Below are 23546 nucleotides of genomic sequence, written 5' to 3' on the forward strand. Positions count from 1 at the left end.
CTAAAAATCAAGTCAGGAATCTTGGTGTGATTCTGGAGACAGACCTTAGTTTCAGTAGTCATGTCAAAGCAGTAACGAAATCAGCATACTATCATCTCAAAAGCATTGCAGGAATTAGATGTTTTGTTTCCTGTCAAGATTTGGAGAAACTTGTTAATGCCTTTATCACCAGCAGGGTGGACTATTGTAATGGTCTTTTCACCGGCCTTCACAAGAAGACATTAGAAATACCAAGGGTTCACACAAAACACGGGGAGTACGCTTTTAGCTATTATGCTAAATGCTATTATGTCCCGCAGTTGGAACCAGCTTCCAGAAGAGATCAGATATGCTAAAATATTAGCCACATTTAAATCCAGACTCAAAACTCATCTGTTTAGCTGTGCATTTACTGAATGAGCACTGTGCTACGTATAATCAATTTCTATTCTTAACTGTTTTAATTTTAAATACATTTTTAAATCATTTTAAAAGTTTAAACAGAAGGTTAAAGTAAATGATGTGAAGGTAAAGAGAATGTGGGCAAAGAAAGACAAGTTTGTTGGTTAATCAGTTGAAATTAGGACCTCTGAGTTCTATTTGGTTTGTGTTTGGTTTATGATGGTCAATGTAGTGGAATAGTTAGGTATTCTGGGAGGATTTTCCACTTAGTGAGGAAGAGGTTGAACAAAGCTTAAGAATGTTTCTTTGTGTTAAGAGCACATCACTAACAGTAGGTTTTTAAATTCCTTGTTTTTATTGTTGTGATTATTTTTTTAATTATCATTTTACTTACTTTTATGTAAAGCACTTTGAATTGCCATTGTGTATGAAATGTGCTATATAAATAAAATTGCTTTGCCTTGTCTAAATGATGTTGCTCCTATCATAACAGTTGTGGTCTGTATGTTTGTCATGATCCCTGTCTGTGTTACCCGTGTCTGTGTCCAAGGACTTTTAGTTTGTAGTTTTGTGTCCCTATTGTTGCCTTGTTCCCCTCCTGTTTCCCTACTGCTCTGCTCCCTTGTTTGTTGTCATGGACACTCATTGAACCACACCCATTTCCTTGTTAGTTGCCCTGGTTACTGATTAGTTAATTGCTTCAGCTCTCTGTATAAATAGTCCGTGTGTTTCTCTTGTGTTTGGTCAGTTGTTGAATGTCTGTGGTGGTTGCTCTCTGCCCTTGCCTGAGTTCCTTGCTGTGCACATGTTGGATTACTTGCTGTTTCCTGGATTTATAAAACTCCTGCACATAGGTCCTCATCTCGTCTCTGGAGCGTTACAATGTTAATGAAGTTGAGACACCCCATTGTCTGAGTTGGTTCACCCACACCCATTCTACAATCAAACCATTTGCTCAGTTTGTGATCATCACAAATAGTGCAAATAGAACAATTAACTGCTGACTTCTCTATAATAAATAAGCCATTTTGGGAAATTAGCTTGATCAAACATCTATTGTGGAGTGGAATCTGGGTCAGGACAGTCTGTAGTCTCTTACAAAGGGATAGTTACTGACTAATAATCATTTAAAGGTGGACAAAAATGCTTTTAATTATTCAACACCTCAAAAAAAAAAAAGGCTGGTTTTAGCTAGCTGGTTGTGGTAATGTGTTATTTAAGGGCTTATGGCCATTTCTGCAGGCCCAGCTTGGCCTGGTTTAGAGACAAGTTTAAACTATGATTAAGCCAGCTTAAAACAGATTTTTTATTTTCAACAAGGCCTATGGGTAATTCTTATGAGCAAATTGCATTACAAATGTCAGAACTTAATTTCTTTCTATTTACCAAACCAGACATTATATATATTTTTTTGTCCTGCCACAAAACAAACCATTTTTATTTTTGTTATATAGTCTATAAATATATGTATTTTTTAATGAACGTTATATTTTATTTACATGTTTCCTTTGACTTTTTTTAGCCTACTAAAATAAAATGTACAAAACGTTTCTTTCTTTACAAAAAAGAGAATTTTCAACAAGCTTCAAAATTATACAGCTGTTATGTAACTATAATTTCACAGTTTTTGGAAAACAATGGCATATATTAAGCATAACATTACCATCCTTACAGCAGGCCATCACTATTGTTGATACTCAGTATGTTAACATTTTGGAACTGAGAATAAGTATGATAATCGTAAAAAAAAAAAAAAAACACCTTTGATAGTACCTTTAATATGCGGTACCTGCCATTTTGCTGGCCTGACAAGTGTAGCATTAACTTACTACAAAAATAAGTAAAAAGCAAATTAAATATGTGTTACTTTTAATGTAAGAACAATCATGCAACCGCTCCCTACAGAACAGAAAGAAATTATAATACACTGCCCTCTGCTGGGCCATTATTGGAAGAGCAAGTCATCTCTCCACTCTACCAGTAAATTATATTTCACAGGTTGTTCACAGATATTTTAAATTAAGGCCCATGATTAACCATTAGAAACATAAACTATTCCTCATAAAGAAGTACAAATGTTTCACCACCCCAGTATGACATTGTTAAAATGTCATACTATGACCCCACTATGACAAAAGACAGCCTTATGATGCATATGGTCATCGGTCATGTAAAAATAGCATGTGTCTTTTGTTACTGGAGGAAAGCAGGTCTGAGCAACCTGTGTGTTGGGAGGATGGGAGGAATGCTCGGAGGCCCAGTGTGTCAGGTGCTCCTCCCTTTAGGGAATTTTAGTTGTTCAGAGACTTCAAAACCTAGCTCCAGGGTAAACCTGTGTACACCGATGAGGTGTGTATGACTGACGTAAGAATGGAGATTGACGTTGAGTTTCAGTCCTATTTACAACTGACGCACATGAGTGCTTTATTTGCATCTAGGAAGTTTGATGGAAAGGTGTGGTTTACAGGTGCAAATTCAGGAAAGGCCAGTTCCCAGGTAGCCACAAGCGAGACAGATCCCTCCCCTTGCCTCTTGTCTCTGGATGCACACTCTCTGAACTCTCAAACCATTTCACTTCAATCTGCCTCGATCATCTCACCCGAGTCCAACAGGCAGCGCTCAGGTAGGTACACAGTTTTCATTTTTAATACATAGAAGCCTATTGAGGAATGTTGTACTGCTTTAAAATTCATCTGGCCTAGTTTGGTGTGAAGTGGAGAGTAGGTATTAGATGTCAGTGGTATGAAGGCTACTGAAATTTTGATCTATTGAAGGAAGTCATGATTACAAATAACTGAAAAAATAAATTACCTTTGGGATGTTTGACGAATGGTGTCACATACCTATAAATTATACATATTAGTATGTTTTTATGGATCCACTGATGACCTTCTATCTAATAAACAACGAATCAAAAATGTATTCCTTAAACAAATGTTTGTATTATATGTTATATTGTAGCTTAACCACACGTTTCTTCTCAGTACATTGTATTATGGACATCATATGACTGCTGTATCACACTTCCACATAAGAGATACCACATAATCAGTGCTGGGAAACCTGTTCTGGCACATTCTTAATAATCTCAAGATTATTAATAGAATATTTTCCTCCAGGAGGGAATGAGAACTGTCTAACATGGTGATATTTTACATTTCCAATTTAATAGACATGTGCTTTAACTTTTTTCCAAATTGTCAAATTTTCATATTTATTTGACATGTTGCCTCAGAATAATGCCAGCAAACATAAAATGTAATAATAATAATAACTGACAAATATATAATTCATAAACTGACCATAAAATAAAGAACAGCAGAGGGTTATTATAATTGATACAATCATTTTATATTAGTTGTAAGTAATAAAAATAATTATGCAACTGGAAATCAGCATGTGGTTCAGATATGACATGCCAGATTAAATGTTCTATATCCTAAATACACACAAAAACATGACACACATGTGGAGCCCAAGTACTCTTTATTCCTTCAAACCCTTTCATTTCTGTAACATTATCACTGTTTAATTATACTGTTGTTGGTGGCCGGCAATAATAGATGATGGCAGATGAACTGGACAAACAGGAATAACTGAATTGACGATGGAAATAGTTACTCTGTTAGTCACATGTTAAGTGTGGGTGCGTCTGTTCAACAGCACATCAAAATATAACGTAGATACCAATTACTGACATTATCATGCCACGTCTGTTTCATCATAGCATATTATTTAAATATTTATACAAATATTTTTATGAGCATCACTTTGTTCTTTGTGTTTTGTTTTGTTTTGTCATAACTGCCCTCAAAATGTGCATCTAAATATATTTTGGGTGTGTACATTGTATACCATACACAGAATACAGAATATTGTATGCTCACCTTCTGTTATTGCAATGTACTGACATGGTTGAATGGTGTACATTACACTTGCATCAAGAGGGCTTAGATACACTTCAGTGAAAAGGAGTGGAACAAAGGGCTGCTAAACAGAGGTTTCTGAGAAAGAACACTTTCATTTTGTATAGAGAGACGTCGTAGGTTTCGCTTCTCCCAAATGTTGATTAATTTTGGCAGCATTTATCTTTGGATTGATGCCAGCATGATGTCTACGTATGCAATATAACTTATGTTGGAATATTTTCGGCATTGCTTATGTTTTTGTCATATACACATTCACTCCACACAGTAACATGTCTTATTTTGGCAGGTAGAGGAACCAAATATGAAATTGCCACTAGGCATCACACTTGCACTCCTCTTGATTCTTCAGACGTTTCAACAAGTGTCCACCCAGATACCTGACAACTGGAAAAGAAGTAATGATACTACAGACAACAATGGAGAACAAACATTTAGTGAAGAAATAACCACTCAACCAAGTAAGGAAAACATAAAAAACAATGAGGATGCACAAGCCAAACCAGAGAGCAGATCAGAAAATGAAGGACAAACATTTGGCTCAATTTATTTTGGTCAAGAAGGAGAGCAGAATTCCACACAACTGGATCACAGCCCTGAGCAGTCTGTTAGTGACACAGAGGAAGCTAGTTCTGAGGGTCCCGTTGCTACACCACCACCTCCAATGATTGCACTTAATTCAAGCTCTGAGCTCTCAGATACATCAGCAGAATCCAATGAAACACTGACACAGGACACAGCCACACATACCTCCACACCAGAGCCAGAACACACAAATGAATCTGCTCTTAATGACACATATACCAGTCCACAACCTGAGACTACCACAGCAGAGAGCAGCCATGATGAATCGGGTTCTGGATATTTGCCCTCAGATGTACCCACCAACAGCACTACTAAAAGTCCAACCACCACAACAAAAGATGAAAGCGTCCAGAACCAAACTACAGTGAGTCCAACTGAACCACCAGTATACACAACTACAACGGCAGCAATTCTACCTGCCTTCCCTGAAGACGTCACGACTCGTGCCCCAGAGGATACAAAATTAAACCAGACCGAACCTATTGACACCAGAGAGAATTCTGAAAGAGGTGAGACTCACAGATCAGCATTAATCAAGCACTAATAATCAGTTTATAAAAAAGACTGAGAAGTTTTGTCATTTGATACATCCGTACTTTTTTTTAATGAAGCAGCACAGCTTTGATAGTTATAAGAAATGTTTCTTCAACACCAAATCAGCATATTAGAATGATTTCTAAAGGATCATGTAACACTGAAGACTGGAGCAATGCTACTGAAAATTCAGCTTTGCCATGACAGGAATACATTTCAAATACATTAAAATAGAAAACAGCTATTGCAAATAATACAAATATTTTGTTTAAATATTGCAGTCTTGGTGAGTATAAGAGATTTCTTTCAAAAACATTAAAAATCTTGCAGATGCCAAACTTTTGAACAGTAAGTGTTAAAATGATATGATGATATACTCACTCCAAATCTGGGTCACTGATAGTGTTTTGACCTTTAATAAGCATTATTTCACTCCCCAGTTCCATAGCACAAAGATCACACAAATCTTTTTATTTCATCCCTCAAGCTAACCCTCATTCTTAGCTTCTCAATTCAGTCATAAAAGACATATTTGCTGCTGTTCCTCCAAGTTGGATTGGATTTCAGTCTTTGTTTGTCCTCTGCTCTGGGCCAGAGTGTCTAGTTACTGACACCTCACTTCCCTCACAATAAGTGTGGTGTTCACCCTGCAGATATTGGGAGGGGCTCCTTTCGGGGTCAGGTGTGGACCAAGAACATGTGACAAAGAACACCTGACATTGCTGGAGAACAAATTCCATGACCTTTTCAGTGAATGTGACTAACCAATCTGTGTCCAAACTGCATTCTGAACTGGACAAAAATATAACTGGAGTTATATTTGCATGTTCAGAATTATTTTTATATGTTCAGAATTAGATTTTATGGTTTTGGCCTGAAGTATTGTATACTAATAAATTGCAGGAAAAAATGGCTGGCTTAAAAAAAGCTCTTTAATAATTGTAACTTTAATAATCTTTAATCATTGCGAGACCTCTGATGGTGTTGGTCTAAACTGATTCATGACCATTTTTAAGCAAGCAACTTCGTGGTAAAGGCAACCGCTATATTACTCAATCCAAAATGTGTTTTTTTATCGCTGAATAAATGTAGTCAAGGGTTGCTTCGTTGTTACAATAAACATCAAATATGTCTTTACAGGTTTATCTTCAGATGTTTCAGATGGTACCGAAAGCAAGAATGGGCAGGCATGGACCATCGTCCTAGTCATTGGGATTGTAGTGGGGGTCCTGGCCTTGGGAGCATTTATCTTCCTGAATCGAAGGAACAGAAGAGATTTCTCGCACAGAAAACTGGTGGAAGAGATGTCACCTGATCCAGGTAATATAAAACTCACCTGTCATTATTTGCATCACTTTGAACCAAGATCCATGTGAATATATGTGAGGGCTTCTATGAATGTAATACAGAATCATTTTTTCACTGTGATGCACTCATTCATATCATTTTTTCTAATTTTTTCAAAGTTCTCCGACTGGATAACAGTGAACCACTAGACCTGAAGTTTGATGGATTTGGTTACTACAACCCAGGACTACAAGGAGACAACATCCAGATGACCAACTTTCCACAGGGACGTTCAAAATGAGAACAAATCTGTGATGCCAAAGACATTTTATTTAATGTTGCACCCATGTGAAGACAAAAGGATGTAATTAAAGTGATTTGCCAAATCAATCACAAGGCAATTTTACATAACTGAACAATCAAAACATTTTTTAATGTTAAGTAGTGTCTTTTGTTTGAATGTTTCAGACTATCTGAAGGAACCTAAATCTGAAGAATATTTCTATGCTGGGCACTTTTTATTGGAACTGCAAAGTATTGGATTGTACGTCTGCTTCTTATTGTTCAAGAAGGTTGTTTACTTGACATAATTATTGTATCATGTCAAAACCTGTATATGCAAAATGGTGGAAATTATCAGCATTATGACACAATTTCTCTATGCACAGCAGTGAACTGGGAGAACATCTATTGGCTTTTTCCCATATTGAATTTTCAGACACAGGCCTAATACCTTTCTTCTGAGCCTATAATATTTGACAATTTTTTAGTTTACAAAAGGTCTAAACTAAATAGAGAATAAACATGTCAGTAGGTTATCAGATTATTATAAATAATAAAATGATAAAATAACACGTGTGTCGGTGTCTGATTATTGTATAATCAAAATATTATTAAGAGTAGGTAGGCCTACTTGAAACAGTGTGAGCTTGTTTGCGTCCTCCAGTCCTGTAGATGGCGCAGGTTCCTATCAAACATAAAAAACACATTTTGATAAACATGGCAAAGAAGAATGGAGGAACCTGGCTGTTGAATATTACCAATAGTGGTTTATTATGGAAGGTCCGCTCATGATTAAAACCGAGAAAGTGTTACATTTGAACAGCTCAAAGGGTAGAACGGTCCGTGTGGTTCGGGAGCACTATGTGAGGGAACAGGTGCCTTGTGGAAGCCCCCTTTGTCAAGCGGACTGTCATAACGGTAGGGAGAACATGAGCCAAGCATCAAAAACAACATGAAATACGTGTCGTGTTTATTATCATTATATAATTAATTATTATTATTATAGTGAATGGATCAGTATACCAACAGAGCTAGGTAGCTAACAACAGGCAATTTTAAATTATGTGGTCTTTACATTCTAAAGTGAACTAGTTATAGCTTTACGAATTGTTAACTAACTAACATCGACTCAGAAATCTTTGCCATTTGGCTTATTACAGTATTTATTATATATATATATATATATATATTGGCGACTAAATGGTATAACACGCCCTCTGGAATGATAACAGAATCGATCATCTCATTTAGGTTGAACTTATGTATGTAGATGTTCAGTAATGGAACAAACGTAAGCTTACATGTGGTCCTACTTAACCCTTTATTCAGTGACTTACCTTAGAGCAGTGGTTCTCAAACTGGGGTACGTGAGGTGACGGAGGGGGTAAGTTACGCGAACAAAATTCTGAGTTTTGGCATTAATTTAATTCTACCCCAACTTAAAGCAACATTAAAACCGAACATGTATTTCTGACAAGCAAAATGCAGCTTGCCCGCTTCTAATGTAAAAACAGGAAAATGGGAGAGTGCCGTAAACGGTCAACTACATGATATCCAATCAGCTTACCTCATCTTTTGCGGTCAAAATTGACTGCATCCACACAAGCAGCGTGCATGTGATAGGATGGACGCTGAATATGCTGCTTTAGAAAATCGCGCTGCTGTTCAATGTATCTTTAAGTAGATCTTCACTTAATAGCATGAAGAGCAAATATTGACGCACTGTACATTGAGATCGATTTAAACTCTCTTCGATAAAGACACGTACCCTGTGCGAGTTATTGTTTTCATGTTTAAAATACGAGCAAGAATGCAAATTTCCCTGAATATCCAAACGATGGCAAATGTGACAATTTTTACAACAGTTCAACAAAAAAAGACTAAGTGAACATTTTACATTTTAAATGTAGTCTACATTTTAAACAGAAAATTGTCATGTTTGTTCTATTTTGCAACGAAATAATAGTTCCAACGAAATCCGTATCATCTGGTGTGCGTCTCCAAGCAACATACAGCAGTGTTTCGTTAATGAATGAATCTGCGGCTTTGAACGATTTGGAGAGTCAGTGATTAATACCATTCATAACTACAGCATTTTGCTTCGTTACTGAATGAATGAATGAATGGGGGCGACTTGCCGCCACTTATTGACGGTTTTATTTTTAAATCTACAAGTATCACTTCGATTTGCCATCATTTATTGCTTTATTTATTATATTAATAATACACTTAATGAAATGTTAAGAATATGACATAAAACATAACATACAATTAATAAGGTTAGAAAATCTTTGCCTCTATAAAGGTAAAAGATGCACCTGCAAATCAATTTAAGGGGGCAAATAATGTCCTTTAATAGAAAAGGTGTGACTGGGCTAAGTGGAAGAGAGGGAAAAACTAAACATTAGTTGCAGGGTGAACTACCAAACAAAAGTATTTATTGTCACTCAAACATCAGACAGTAAATCATGGTAGTTTGGTAGTTCATCCTACAAATAAAGTTTCTGAGTTTGAGGTATTATTATATTGTGTTCTGAATTTAGCTAATAAGATAATAATGGTTTGCAATATAATATTGACCATTTGTGCTTCAATAGATGGCAAGGTGCTATCTGGAGATGTGACCCACTATGTGGTTCCCGATGTGGGAGTGGTTCGGGCTTTCCTGGAGATACTGGAGTTCAGGGAGCTGCAGGGGATCGTGTTGACCCAGACAGCCTACCAGACTGTTCAGCACACCCGTGGACGCAGGTCAACCCCTCAAATATAATTTTTGACATCAGACTTTAATTTACTTAAAGGGGTCATATGATGCTTTTTTAAAGATCATTATTTTGTGTATTTGGTGTAACAGAATATGTTGACATGCTTTAATGTTCAAAAAACACATTATTTTTCAAATACTGTACATTATTGTAGGTCCTATATGCCCCGCCTCTCTCAAACGCTTCGTTTTCTACAAAGTCCCTCCTTCCGACAAGTGCAGTCTGCTCTGATTGGCCAGCTGACCCAGTGCATTGTGATTGGCCGAACACCGCAAGCACTCGTTGGAAATGTAACGCCCCTTACCATAATCGCGAGCTTCATCTTTCAAAATAAATGTAAAGACAGTAAATAATGTCATTAGTTTTACCATCAGTTCAAGCCCGAAAGGGGAACAGAGTCGCGTGACAGACACAGTGATGAAGCTGGTATGTGTTTGCAGTACACAAGCCACGGTTAAGACAGCTGACTCCACTGTGACCCTCTCTCTCTCTCTCTCTCATACACGCGCGCGCGCACACACACACGATGCGCAAAACTCTGCATTTGAACAGTCAATAGCAAATAAGTATTGTAAATCCTAGCATTGTGTGTGAATAAAATTGGAAAATTCCCTCAAGAAAATTGGAAGGGTTAGTTTTACAGGTTGCTTTTATAGTTGCATTTTGTTTTGTCTTGTACAGGCACTATAACAGACTGCGTGCTTTACTGAAGGACCCTCGCCATGATTGTGTGCTGTTTGCCAATGAGTTTCAGCAGTACTGCTACTGCCCCAGAGACAAGGGCGAGTCTCAGGACAAATGGCATACAAGGCGAGTCCTGACTATAGAGTATTACGCTTTCTTTTAGGCATTGTTTACTTTGAGAAAAGGTTATTGAGAGTATTAATAGACTATAGAGCAGGCCTTTTCAAAGTCAAAGACAGAGGGCCTTCCTTTTTGACACAACATTCACAATGGCGCCTCTCCACCCTCTCATTTTGTACTAATTTTCAATAATATAAAAAATGCTTTTTAATTTTCATAGTTAAAAATGTATGTATATAGTGCAACAACAAAAAAACCATGCAAGGAAAAAAATACATTTATTTAAAGCATTTTTAATACAAATAATCACAAGCCCCGAGATAGGTGCGCCCCCCACTTTGAAAACCCTGGCTATAGTATAATAAAGTATTCTTTTTGAATCAAGCTCAAGTGTGAAGAATGTCATGCACTTTGACTTTCAATATACAATAGAAGTGTGCAAGTGTAATTAAAAAAAAAGGCAAGTAAAGCTAATTCAACCTTTTTGAGAAGTGAGCGCATAGACACTTCATAGACCTGAGCTGCAGAAAAAAAAATCACTATGTGCATTCTGTTCCAGAAATGTGTACAATGCAGCAGTTTGGTACTATAATCATCTAGCTGGACTCCAGCCGGTGGTCATGATTACAGAAGATAATGATGCTATTTCAGAATTCAGTGCCGTAAACAGTGGAGTGTATGTCATCTCAACTCAGGTATATTCTTTTATTTTATGTCCTGTGAAATCTGTGATGTTGAATTGTCAATATCTTTCTGGAGTCAGATATGTTTAATAACCACTAAATTGTAGAACCGATGTGGTTTCTTTTTTTCCACATAAAAAATATTTGGTTTCAATAATCTATTTTTCATGTTCATTTATTTATTTAGGATCATGACATGTATGATCAATCTTTCAGGATTTATTTTGTGATAGTGACTGGCTGATTATACATTATCCATACATATGTTTAACTTGTAAAAATAATGTCAAGAGCTGGGATTACTCTGTTTTGCATTTCACAAATGTGACTAAATGAGTGCAATAAATGAGACCAACATACTTGTCCATTGGTAACACCAGTGAACTCAATTGCAGGAGTACCTGTTAAGTTTCTGGCCGGACCTGCAGGCCGCCCATGATCTGTACAACTCCATTGCTCAGACCCTGCAGGAGCGAGAGAGTGAGGGAGTAGAGAAAGTGTACACCGAACACCTGCCTGCAGAGGTGCTGGAGGCTGGTATAAAATCTGGCAGGTACATCCAGGTAAGTGCCTCTCACTCCTGTTATTTAAACCAGATCTCTTTCTTGGTAGTGGCTTATGGAAACTACATTCCAACCCACTCCTTTCCCTTAAAGGGCATCCTCAGTGTGAACAAACATCGAGCACAGAATGAGGCTTTTGTCCGTTATGAGGGTTCAGCCAGCAAAAATACAGGTTGTTACCAACATACTTGTATCAGTCGTTCAAATTTTACTTATTACTGACGCTCTTATTGATACTGATGGTATTTTACCTTTGATCCTGCCCATGTGATCATGTGTTTTTAGAGCTAAATAGTGATGTGCTGATCAATGGAGCAAAGCATCGTAACCGGGCGGTGCATGGAGACGTGGTTGTCATAGAGCTGTTGCCCTGTAATGAGTGGAAAGGCAGGACTATGGCACTAACAGAGGGTCAAGGGGAGGAGCAGCCACTGGAGGAAACACAGAGTCAGCCTATGCCCTCAGGTAATCATGGGTATATGATGATTACAATTGGTCTGCATTCTGAGCAGAATGTGAAGATTGACTGATACAGATGAATGTATTTACACATACGCTGGTGTCCAAAAGTCTGAGAACCACTGGTGAAAATGCTTTTATTATTACTTACAAATGGTATTATGTGTTTGATTGAAAATTGTATTGAAAAATGTGTTCTTCATTTGACGTCTTTCAGGTAACTTTCAGGTTCAAATGTCAAATTTCCAAAGTTTCAGTGTGGAAGCAGATTTTTGGACCTCGCTGTAGATGGATAGTTGTATAAGTTGTGGTTGTTTTTTGACTCTCTCCTCTCTTTCCTGAAGGCAGGGTGGTGGGTATTCTGCAGAGGAACTGGAGGGACTACGTTGTGACTTTTCCTCCTCTTGAGGAGGTGCAGTCACAGAGTCGAAATTCACAAAAGATTCTGGTTATTCCATGGGACTACCGCATCCCTAAAATCCGGATCAGCACACAGCAGGCTGAGGCTCTGCAGGTGGAGATATAATTTAGCATTTTAAATGCAATATGGTTGCCAATAAAGGCTAGATTAGCAGATCTTTGTTGCAGCAAGTGCAGTGGTTACAGCAAGTGCAGTGGTTGACACCCTTTGTTAGTACTCGAACCTTTAGTAGAAAGTACTAAATTGATCAGAAGTGACAGTAAAGATGTTTGTTACAAACTATTTTTTAAATGAATGCATTTCTTTTGAACTTTTTATTCATCAGTGAAAAAATGTATCACATATATTCCTCTAAATGCAACACAACTGTTGTTAATGGTTTATTATATTATCATATGATAAATTGCATTTTAAAATACACTAAAATACAAAACAGTTCATCAAACTTCACAATATTACTTGTTTTACTGTATTTTTGTTCAAATAAATGCAGCCTTTGGTGAGCATGAGATAATTAAAATATTAAATCTGTAATATTTCTTCTGTTTGTAGGATCAAAGAGTGATTGTGCGTCTGGATTCGTGGGAAAGTACTTCTGTTTACCCCAATGGCCACTGTGTGAGGGTGCTGGGGAAAACAGGCGAGCTGGAGACTGAGATTCAGACCATCCTGTTGGAGAACTGCATCCATGTTCCACCATTCTCAGAGGCACAGGTGTGGTCATGATGTCTGCATGTGATTGAAATAATTTCAAATGTTTATACTGTGATTTTTGCCTTACGAAAAGAGTGAATCATAAATAGTGAAGCCTTTAAAAAGGTACTAAAGTAATAAGGTGTATTACTATAAAAGTCGGTGTTTTTGAATGTTTCTTTAGTTGCGAGAGATGCCAGTTAACACTGAGGAGAACCGGTGGCAGATGGACACCAGTGAGGTGTCCTCTCGGCGGGACCTGAGAGACACACACCTGGTTTTCAGTATCGATCCCAAGGGCTGTGAGGATGTGGATGATACCTTGTCTGTGCGAACTCTGCCTGGGGGGAAGCGGTTAGAGCTGGGTGTCCACATTGCCGATGTCACTTACTTTGTCAGGGAGGGCTCTCTTACAGATCTAGAGGCACGGTCAAGGTATGGAACTTTGCCAGTTATTCAAAATATAGTGGTGGATTAATAGAGTATATTACTGTTGAGTGTATTTATATAATTGTTTAATATTATATTTTGTACACTTATTAATGAAGAATAATGATTATTCATACACTAAAGTTCAAAATTTCAGGGGTTGGTAAGGTTTTAAAAATGTTTTTGAAATTTATCTCTTATGTTCACTAAGACACTTATGTTATTTAATCAATAATACAGGAAAAACAAGAAATATTGTGAAATATTATAACAATGTAAAATAATTATTTTGTATTTTAATACATTTGAATATGTCATTTATTTTTGTGATGGCAAAGCTGAATTTTCAGTAGCCATTACTCCACTTTTCATAAATGTTTTCACTGTCACTTTTTATCAAATTGTGTCCTTGCTTAATAAAAGTATCAATGTAAAAAAAATTGCAAGGCTTATTTACACCAAGAATGATAACATTTTGTTTATCATAAATGCACGCTGCAGTTTCTGGTGTCGACTGCTTTAAATGCTCGAGCTCAAGTCTGGTGGATTCTGATTGGCTGTCTATGTCTTCATCGTTCATCAGCTGGAAAAACAATTGTTCAGAAAGAGATTTCAATGATATCTTTCCTCTGTGTCATTATAGTTCTTGTGTGGATTTCCCTATTCTCATAGAATTGGAATTATTAAAACTTTATAGTTATCATTATCGTTATAGATATATGTTCTTGTCGTGGACGGGCCTTTACTGACCCCAAACGTTTGAATGGTAGTTTATGTTTATTATCAAATTTCTGTGATGAATGTGCATTTGTACATATTTAAATTTTTTTGTACAGATTAACATCTAATACTACAGTAACTAAAGTATACATTAAATAAGTTGCATCTTTCTTTTCTAAACCCAGGGCAACCACTTACTACCTGGCTGACCGCAGGTATGACATGCTGCCAGCAGTTCTGAGTGCTGATCTGTGCTCCCTCCTTGGAGGAGTGGACCGGTGAGTAACACTTGAGACTTAAAAAGTGACCTAATATGCTGCTGGAATCTGTGGATTTTCTCTCTGTATTCTTTAATAGAAAATAACAGGGAATCACTTTGTGGTATGTTCCAGATATGCCATGAGTGTGCTGTGGGAGCTGGATGCTGAGACTCTGGATGTGTGTACAGTTTGGTACGGTCATACTCTAATCCGCTCATCCTATCAGCTTTACTATGAGCTGGCCCAGAGTCTGCTGAATGGCGAGGAGGTTGAGGTACCTGAGCTAAGCCAGCTCAAGGGTTCACAGCGAGACCAGAAACTGGCTGAACTCTTGCAGGCCCTAGAGACCCTGACGAGGGTGGCCAGACACCTCCGTGCACAGAGAGACAAGGGTGGTGCTCTTGAGTTGGAGGGGGTGGAGGTGAGGGCTCAGCTGGATGAGGAGAAGAACATTACAGCACTTGTTCCCAAACAACCTCTGGAAGTTCATGAGACTGTGGCAGAGTGTATGATCTATGCCAACCACTGGGTGGCACGCAAGATACAGGAGAGCTTTCCACATCAAGCTCTCCTGCGTCATCACCCACCACCCAAACAGGAGTTCTTCAATCACCTCATCAACTGTGCCAAGGCCCGTGGCTTCAGTATTGATACAAGGTAAAAATAATTTTTAGATTTTCTTGAAATAAATCACTAAGGCTGTATGTATTTGATCAAAAATAGAGTACAAACTGTAATATTGTAAAACAACTGTCTGAATTTTCAGCAGCCATAACTTCAGTCTTCAATGTCCTTCAGAAATCCTTCTAATACACTGATTTGGTGTTCAAGAAACCTTTCTTATTATTATCAGTGTTGAAAACAGTTGTTCTGCTTAATATGTTTGTGAAAACCATGATACATTTTTTCAAAAGAACGGCATTTATTTGAAAAATACATCTTTTGTAACATTTTAAATGCCTTTACTGTTGCTTTCGATTAGTTGAATTAATTCTTGCTGAATAAAAGTATTTTCTTTTTATCTTACGGACTCCAAACATTTGAACAGTATTGTATATCTAAATAAAGACAGAACCAAAATAAATGGTAAATGTAATCGAATCATAATATAATCAGTATGTTAGGAGATAGATTGCATGCATTTATATTTACGTGTGTCTGCATTGCTTCATCTAGGTCAAACAGAGCTCTTGCTGATTCTCTGGAACAAGCTGTGGATCCTCAGGACCCCCTGGTGAACAAGTTAATGAGAATGATGGCCACCCAGGCAATGTCTAATGCCCTTTACTTCTCTACAAGAGCCTGCCCAGAAGAACAGTACTATCACTACGGTACATGCTTTTCATTCTGTCATCATTACAGATCATTTGTAATCTCATTATTGCAGATTACAGATGTTCATTTAAGCAGAGTAGCTGGTTGTTCATTGTTGTTACTGCTATAGGCCAAATTTTTGTAGTAGTAGTATGAATAAACATTCTACCATGATTTAAAGCAATAGTTCACCCAAAAATGAAAGTTTCGTCCTCATTTACTCACCCTCATGTCATTCCAAACCTGTATACGTTTCTTTCTTATGTTGAGACACAAAATACGATATTTTGAAGAACCAAACAGTTGTTGGACCCCATTGACTTCCACAGTAGAGAAAGAAATACTATAAAAGTAAATGGGGACCATCAACTGTTTGATTGCCAGCATTCTTCAAAATATCATCTTTTATGTTCAACATAAGAAAGAAACTCATACAGGTTTGGAACGACATGAGGGTGAGTAAATGACAAACCTTTCATTTTTGGGTGAACTATCCCTTTAAGACCGCAATTGACATAGTGGCATTTGGGTAAATTTGCTTGCTAGAACTAAGAAAAAGATGAAAGCATAAATCCGTTCTTGCTGTTTATTTTCAGGTCTTGCTCTGGATCGATACACTCACTTTACCTCTCCAATCAGACGCTATGCTGATATATTAGTTCACCGGCTGCTCATGTCTGCTATTCAGCTGGAGAAGGAAGGATCACTAAGCAAACCCTTGGCCAGTAACAAAGAACTCGAGGAACTAACTCAACATATCAACAACAAAAACAGAGTAAGTGGGAGCCATTAGCTTTTGTATCAATACTTCATTGTAGTAAAACTGTAGTAAAATAATTGTAGGGAAATGACCTCAACACTTTCTCTGTGTTTGTGTGACAGGCAGCACAGCACGCACAGAAGCAGTCCACAGAGCTCTTCCAGTGCCTCTACTTCAGAGACAAAGACGCCAAAACAGATGAGCGCTGTGTGGCTGATGCTGTGATCTATGCTGTCCGAGCTAATGGCTTTCTTGCCTTCATACCACAGTAATGACTGCTTATGGAATATTACTTAGTGTCTGTGCCAAAGAAAATTTTACACACAAAAAATTAAGACAAGTGTACACTACTATGCATACTATGCATGCACACTCTTACGTTATTTGATCAAAAATGCATTATTGTGAGATATAAATGTAAAATAATGTCTTCTATTTGAATACATTTTAAAATGTAATGAATGTTCCTGTGGCTCAGTGGTAGAGCATTGCGTTAGCAGCGCAAAAGGTCGTGGGTTCAATTCCCAGGGAACACACATAAAAAATAAATAAATGTATAGCCTGAATGCACTGTAAGTCGCTTTGGATACAAGCGTCTGCTAAATGCATAAATTTAATTTAAATGTATTTATTATTCCTGTGGAAAGTTGAATTTTTAGCAGCCATTACTTCAGAAATCATTCTAATATGCTAATTTGGTGCTCAAGAAACATTTCTTATTATTACTAGTGTCGAAAACAATTATGCTGTCTTTCTTTGATGAATAGAAAGTTTAAAAAACAGCATTTATTTGAAATAGAAAGCTTTTGTAACCATGTTTTGTTAATGCTGAATAAAAAAGGGAATCATTTCTTTTAAACAAAAACATCTTACTGACCCCAAACTTTTGAATGAAAGTGTACACCAAAAGTAGCTCCTGCATATAATGTGGACATGATTGCTGTAACACTTATCTATTCACACAGGTATGGTGTGAAGGGAGCTGTGCACCTTAAGGATCGAGAGGGTCAGGTGGTCAGTGTCGAAGGAGATGGAAGGTGCGAGTGGAAGGCTGGGACATTGCAGAGATACCCTGACAGGATCAGCAGCTGCACAAGCACTGGAACTCATACATTTGACCTCTTCAGCCACGTTACAGTAAGTATATTGCCATAAAACAACAAAAATCACATTGTTTGTGGCACCTTTATTTGGACTACCATAGATATGTCTGCTATACCTCTTCAGCCACGTTACAGTAAGTATATTGCCATAAAACAACAAAAATCACGTTGTTTGTGGCACCTTTATTTGGACTACCATAGATATGTCTGCTACATCCTCTAACATCATGTTTTCCTTCTTTCTTTTGTGCCTGTCTTCCTCCGCAGGTTCGTATTTCTGTAGAACCGTCCCGTTGCCATGCTGACAGCTTGTGTCTGGAGCTTATCAGCAACAAGCCCCATTGCCCTGTGCAACCCGAGTCACAGCCAGCTGGTCGCGGTCGGTCTGAGCTGGTTCAGGACGTGGTGCGCTGGGCAGAAGAGGCCTCCCTCCAGGCGGAGGAAGAGAGGGGGAGGAAGCCCAGACTGAGCAGGGAGGAGAGGCAGTTCAGACAGAGCAGAACACCAAACCTCTATGCCCTGTTACAGGAGATCAGTGAACTTGCTCTACTGGATCTGTCTGTCTGTCAAATCAGAAATACAGAGGAACAGACCTGCACTGCATCTTCTTAGCCCTTTACTGCTATTTCTACAATTGATTAGTGAGCTTTAGGGATGGTTTTGTAATATTTGCCATGGACTTCCATTGAAGTGTTTAGATGTGACCTGACAAAAATGAGTTACACTTACTCAGGACTTATGAACACTGGTTTCTTTGCTTTGTCCAATACATGATTTCTTAAGTGAAAGTTGGTCAGGTTCTTCACCTTAAGTTTCCTGTGAAGTCAATGGCTTTATATTTGAAGACCAGCTTTTCGACTGCAGATACACTCTAGGCATCATCTTCCTGTGTGGTGTCAAGTTTTAATTTGAAATGAAATGAAAAACATTATTTAAGAGAAACCAGTATGTAACCTAAATATTGTTTGAAGCAGGCTTATAGATTTCCATGCTTGCAGTTAATGCTTTCCATTTTGATCATGTAAAAATAATGATATAAATATTTTTGGAAATAAAATGTATTTTTATGTCGCCAATATTTTTATGATCCACGTTTCCTTTTCTTCTATGATGCTACAGAATTAAAGTATGAGACTCTTAAGTAGCTCTGCTACAGGCTGGAATACACTTTTAACCAGATATGTGCCCTAATTTAAAATCAAAACTAGTTGCACATTATCAGTCTTGAGCTAAAAATAATTTTTGTTATGTGTCTCCTAGCAGCAAGGCACATATTTATTTTGTGCTGGGAATGACTTTAAATGGCATTGTGTGATCCTTGGTCATTTAATGTATGACGCCTAGTGTTTTAAAATCTGTTCAGATTGTAAGTCATATACTTCAAAATATAGGTCTACACAAATCACAACACACATAAATGGTTTTCTACATTAACATTTTTATTCAGAAAAAAAAAAAAAAGTACACTGAAATAACAGGGATAAACATAACAGTAACATTACAAAGTGGTGACAAACTGACATTTACAAAAAAAAAAAGGGGATATGGGTCAACCTCAAAAGCTCACTTTGTCCTGCAGTATTGTGTGCTTACATTGGGACATTATAATAAACTTCAGCCAAGTGGCGATTTTATTCTCAGGTTCACATAGAGATTACTGTGGAGTTGTGAACCTATGAATAAAATTCAAAAAGGGAAATGTTTTCAATATGAGCAAATATATTCCAAAATCCTCAGAGGATGAAAGATATGACATGACAAAATGCAAGCAAACTGAACTAGATTAATGGGTGTATAAGATCATTGTGGTGAACAAGCCCGGGGTTGGCATTACAAAACATGCCAACGAGCTGCAAAAGGTGTTTGGCATATGACTGGGAAGAGGTTAAACATGGAAAAGCCCATCTGATTGCAATTGCCCTTCACAAAAACACTCAATTTATTCACAGTCCCCTTGGTACAAACGGGGAGGATTGGTTCAATTGCTATCATCATCATCATCGTCAACTATGCCATTTGGAACTGGACTAGCACACTCATTATCATATAAAGGGGAATTCTGAAGCGCAGCTGACTTTTGATTGAGTGGCGTATGGGCTGAGGTGCTCTGATCGAAAGGGCCCTGATTCTCTTGACTGAGGAACTGTCCTGAAGAACTGGTTGATGGTTCATCTGCATCTGCCTGGATGGAATTCTGTGAGGATTCTGTGGGGAAAAAGTATCAAATAGTGATACAAAAACTAGACTCAAGCAGCTGAATCTATATGCATAACAGTGGACCCAGATTTTTTGCAGGACTATAGGCAAATGAGAGAACTTTCATTCTAATCGTAAAACACACCATACAAACACCCACATGATGGTGATGACATTAATGACTCCACACACCTAACTGTTTCTGCTTTGCAAGTCTCCTCTCCAGAGCCAGCTGTTTGTTGAGCTCTATGCGCTGTTGCTGTTCCTCCGTGAGAGGGGCTGGAGCAGGAGTAGAATGGACAAACGGGTCTTCAGGGAAACCTTCGTCTCCAACTGGATCAGACTCTTCCGGTACTCGAACCTCAGCATCCTCTGAAGGGGAGTAGAAAGTCAATGAATTGATACCTGCTGCTTTCAATAGTAATACAAGACAGCCAAAAGTTAAAGTATCATTACCAACATAGTCCTCGTGTGTTATTGGCATGTCCAATCGAATTCGTTTAAGACATGTCTAATGGAGAAACAAAGTAAAGCATTAACAAAGGATGCAGACAACTTCCATTAAGGATGTACAATAGCACACATTGAGGGCTTTTAAATGAGGTCCATACTTCCTAGATTAAATATCGTATTCAAACAGGATTCATTCTTGCGTTGATTAAACAGAAGGCATTTATATGTGCTTTAAATCCCATGTACTGTTGTTAATGTTAAAGCACACATTTAACACTAAAAACATGGAAATCATGGTGTGGCATCAAGAAATAAAACAGCGACACATGGTGCAACAGCCTAAGACAATTGTCTAGTGCATGTGTACATAGAGCAACATTTAAAATCGACTGGCTGGATATGACCTGAGTTTGAGTACCGCACATGGTCTTTTCCTCCCCTCTCTTATCACTTGCTGTCACCACTTCTACTGTCCTATCATAAAGGCATAAAAGCCAAAAATATAACTTTTGCCAAATATATACACAAAAAAGCAGACATAAAAAATGTAATTACATGAAAAACAATAGCACAGAGAACAAATCCTGAGTGAGCGGCCCCTAGTTAAGCTTGAATTTGCCTCAAGATAAAGTGTTCTTTTGCATTAGTGCCAGACATCTTACCTGAACTTCTTTTTTACTGCCCAGACTCTCCACTTTATCAATGAACTCCTCAAACTGCATTTTAGGATATAGGCGATGGGCCCAGTTCTCCATTTTCTGCAAAAGGAGCTTCAGATTCTCTGCCTGAATCAGAAATAAATGAAGAGGGTGCTCACTGACAACTGAATTCACATATCACATCGACTCATTTATATACATAAATGTTAGAACAACGGCACCTGAATTCAGGAGTATTTCAATATTTCACACACAAATGGTGAGGATGAAGTGAAAAATTAGCAATTACCTCATGCCCTTTGCCTTTGAACTTAACATCTTCAAATAAAGTACGCAAAGCTGGAAGACCCTTCTCAGAAATCAACCTAAAAGAGAGAAGAGATGAAGGAGGTGGTGAACTGTAAACACTGGAGAAACTCAAGTCAAGTCATATTTATTTATAGCACCTTTCATAATATATATTGTTTTAAAGCAGTTATAAAGAAAATCACGATGCTAATGTTTACAATATCTTAATTATGTAATATATTTTACATTTTGTGATGATACAAGCAATAATGCGGTTTAAAAATGCTACATAGTATATTAGAGCTATATAAAGAGCTGGGTGATAATATCATATGGTTACATTTTACAAATTAAAAAAATCAGGTTGCTGAGATTTGCTATACATTATATATACGCACTATATGTATGCAGATAGATACATTTGGAAATAATATATCCAACTTTATATACAGAACTGTGCAATAATACGGTTTACATTTTGCGACAAAAACCATCATGCAGCCAATAATTGCTATATAGTATATATTGCTTTTCGGGAGTATACTGTATGAGCGCAGGTAAAGTAGGACGTTAATGCAAACACAGACTGTCTGCTAAAACAAACAAATTATTATAAGTAATTATCAATTAACTGGCATCTGGTTCAGTACCTGTTTGCATCCAGTTTAGGCTGAGGCCTCTTCACTGTTCGTCTTTTTGCCACTGGCACTTCTGCTAGTTTTGACACTTCTCCTTCCTCCTCACCTAAACATGTAGCATGGGAACAGCTCACATTACTATAGCATCAATTGGACAAAGATTCCTAAAGATTTTGAGCACTTATAGCATAGGAGCACCATGAAAGACAGACCCTCTCCATTGCCAAAAGGATCCTCCTCGATGTCTCCTTGACCAGGCGATGGAGGAGGAGGGAGAGGAGGGAACCTCTCATCCTCTATGTGCTCATAATCTGGAATGTCAAACGCGTCATTTTCTAACGGATCGAGCATGGTGCACGGGATCCTGTAGAGAGATAGGAGCATATGCTCAATTCTACAACACAATAATTATACTTTCAGTGGCGTTCAAGTAAATTATTGGCTTCAATGACTTCAATGTTAAAAAAAAATCTTATTTTTGCAGTATGTTTAAATAGACGGCCGAGTATGCGTTGCACGCTATATTCATCCAAACAATGTCACGGACTCATTTATGAAAATAATGAAGTTTATGGGTTTAAAAAATAGTCTGAAAAGTACATAAACTGTACAAAACAATGGTACATGATTTAATGATCGGAACTAATCCTTATATTAGCACATCTAGCGCACATACAATCATAGAACTGAACAGATTAATGTAAACGTAACGTTAGAGGAGAGCTGTTTGTTACTGTCACAGCATTTTGGCGCCAGACAACGTCAATCCGCACATCGTCCTCGGTTTCGCCCATGTCTGGATATCAAGCCCAACCGATGTCACCGTCATTTCAGTGCGGTCCACCGAACTTACTGAATAAATGCTGTCAAAGGACGAAACTTCAACACCGACCGCAGCACAAGATCATCAACACGGACCACAGCCAAAGTTTCTGCCGCCGGCCGTGGCTTCTTCTTCTTCTTCTTCTTCTTTGGAATTTTTGGCGTATTCCGCACCGTAGGCACATACCGCCACCAACTGTTTATATACATTATATACAGTCCCGTCTCTATTCATATTTTATTTTATTGTTTAATTTCTTTGATTAATACCTTCTTTTAATCCTTTTCATAATATCCAATTTATCTTCTTTTTTTTCTTATTACCTTTTAAGTTCTTCATCATTTTAATTCTCTCTATATTATATTTCCGACATTTCTGCATGTGTTCTGACAAATAATGCTACCTATCAGATTATGCTACCAACACTGTATTTATCCCGCTTGCAGTCTCATGTACACTTCCACAACTCTTACCCTGCGTATGCAAATCTTTTTGACGTCATTCTACCTTCATAGGCTAA

General features: G+C 37.6%; 3 protein-coding genes across 5 annotated transcripts in view; 2 read left to right on the forward strand and 1 right to left on the reverse strand.

Annotated features, from left to right (window-relative positions):
* LOC107663954 (mucin-15-like) overlaps window positions 1-7565 on the forward strand; it is a 10959-nt gene extending 3394 nt beyond the window's left edge. Inside the window, exons 2-5 of one of the 2 annotated variants that reach the window (XM_016454378.1) lie at window positions 2849-3004; window positions 4597-5401; window positions 6567-6746; window positions 6893-7565. In XM_016454378.1, coding sequence (XP_016309864.1) covers window positions 4612-5401; window positions 6567-6746; window positions 6893-7014 — 1092 coding nt within the window. In that variant the 5' untranslated portion in view covers window positions 2849-3004; window positions 4597-4611 and the 3' untranslated portion in view covers window positions 7015-7565. Of the gene's footprint in view, window positions 1-2684; window positions 3005-4596; window positions 5402-6566; window positions 6747-6892 lie in introns of those variants that run through there. The other variant, XM_016454379.1, reaches the window with a different exon arrangement.
* A 6-nt stretch (window positions 7566-7571) lies between these two features.
* LOC107663953 (DIS3-like exonuclease 1) lies at window positions 7572-19038 on the forward strand. Of its 2 annotated transcripts, XR_001631407.1 has the most exons (18): window positions 7572-7913; window positions 9593-9746; window positions 10442-10570; window positions 11124-11259; window positions 11643-11810; window positions 11904-11982; window positions 12096-12275; window positions 12614-12783; window positions 13243-13404; window positions 13568-13818; window positions 14718-14810; window positions 14925-15449; window positions 15969-16123; window positions 16703-16881; window positions 16989-17134; window positions 17832-18003; window positions 18237-18659; window positions 18871-19038. XR_001631407.1 is itself a non-coding variant. In XM_016454377.1 (17 exons), exons 1-17 carry the CDS (start codon window positions 7769-7771, stop codon window positions 18579-18581), a joined length of 3189 nt encoding a protein of 1062 aa, XP_016309863.1. In that variant the 5' UTR covers window positions 7572-7768; the 3' UTR covers window positions 18582-19038. The 2 variants fall into 2 exon arrangements, 1 of the variants encoding a protein (XP_016309863.1); XM_016454377.1 differs by having other exon boundaries at window positions 18237-19038.
* Window positions 19039-19387: 349 nt separating this feature from the next.
* Window positions 19388-23188, reverse strand: LOC107663958 (TIMELESS-interacting protein-like). Its single transcript, XM_016454384.1, has 8 exons — window positions 23057-23188; window positions 22416-22567; window positions 22216-22309; window positions 21567-21642; window positions 21281-21403; window positions 20622-20676; window positions 20358-20537; window positions 19388-20174 (listed from the first exon to the last, which is right to left on the reverse strand). Exons 2-8 carry the CDS (start codon window positions 22552-22554, stop codon window positions 19948-19950), a joined length of 894 nt encoding a protein of 297 aa, XP_016309870.1. The 5' UTR covers window positions 22555-22567; window positions 23057-23188; the 3' UTR covers window positions 19388-19947.
* Between the last annotated feature and the right edge of the window lie 358 nt (window positions 23189-23546).

Source organism: Sinocyclocheilus anshuiensis, unplaced genomic scaffold, assembly GCF_001515605.1.
Source record: "Sinocyclocheilus anshuiensis isolate Anshui unplaced genomic scaffold, SAMN03320099.WGS_v1.1 scaffold2129, whole genome shotgun sequence".
Taxonomy (NCBI): domain Eukaryota; kingdom Metazoa; phylum Chordata; class Actinopteri; order Cypriniformes; family Cyprinidae; genus Sinocyclocheilus; species Sinocyclocheilus anshuiensis.

Excerpts from the sequence above, each read along its gene's own strand:
- LOC107663953 (XM_016454377.1), top strand. The coding sequence starts at position 7,769 with ATGGAAGGTCCGCTCATGATTAAAACCGAGAAAGTGTTACATTTGAAC. Across the intron at positions 11,260-11,642 it reads TGTATGTCATCTCAACTCAG|GAGTACCTGTTAAGTTTCTG; the intron begins GTATATTCTTTT and ends ACTCAATTGCAG. Across the intron at positions 11,983-12,095 it reads TTCAGCCAGCAAAAATACAG|AGCTAAATAGTGATGTGCTG; the intron begins GTTGTTACCAAC and ends ATGTGTTTTTAG.
- LOC107663958 (XM_016454384.1), bottom strand. The coding sequence starts at position 22,554 with ATGCTCGATCCGTTAGAAAATGACGCGTTTGACATTCCAGATTATGAG. Across the intron at positions 22,310-22,415 it reads TCCTTTTGGCAATGGAGAGG|GTGAGGAGGAAGGAGAAGTG; the intron begins GTCTGTCTTTCA and ends CTACATGTTTAG. Across the intron at positions 21,404-21,566 it reads TCAAAGGCAAAGGGCATGAG|GCAGAGAATCTGAAGCTCCT; the intron begins GTAATTGCTAAT and ends TTTCTGATTCAG.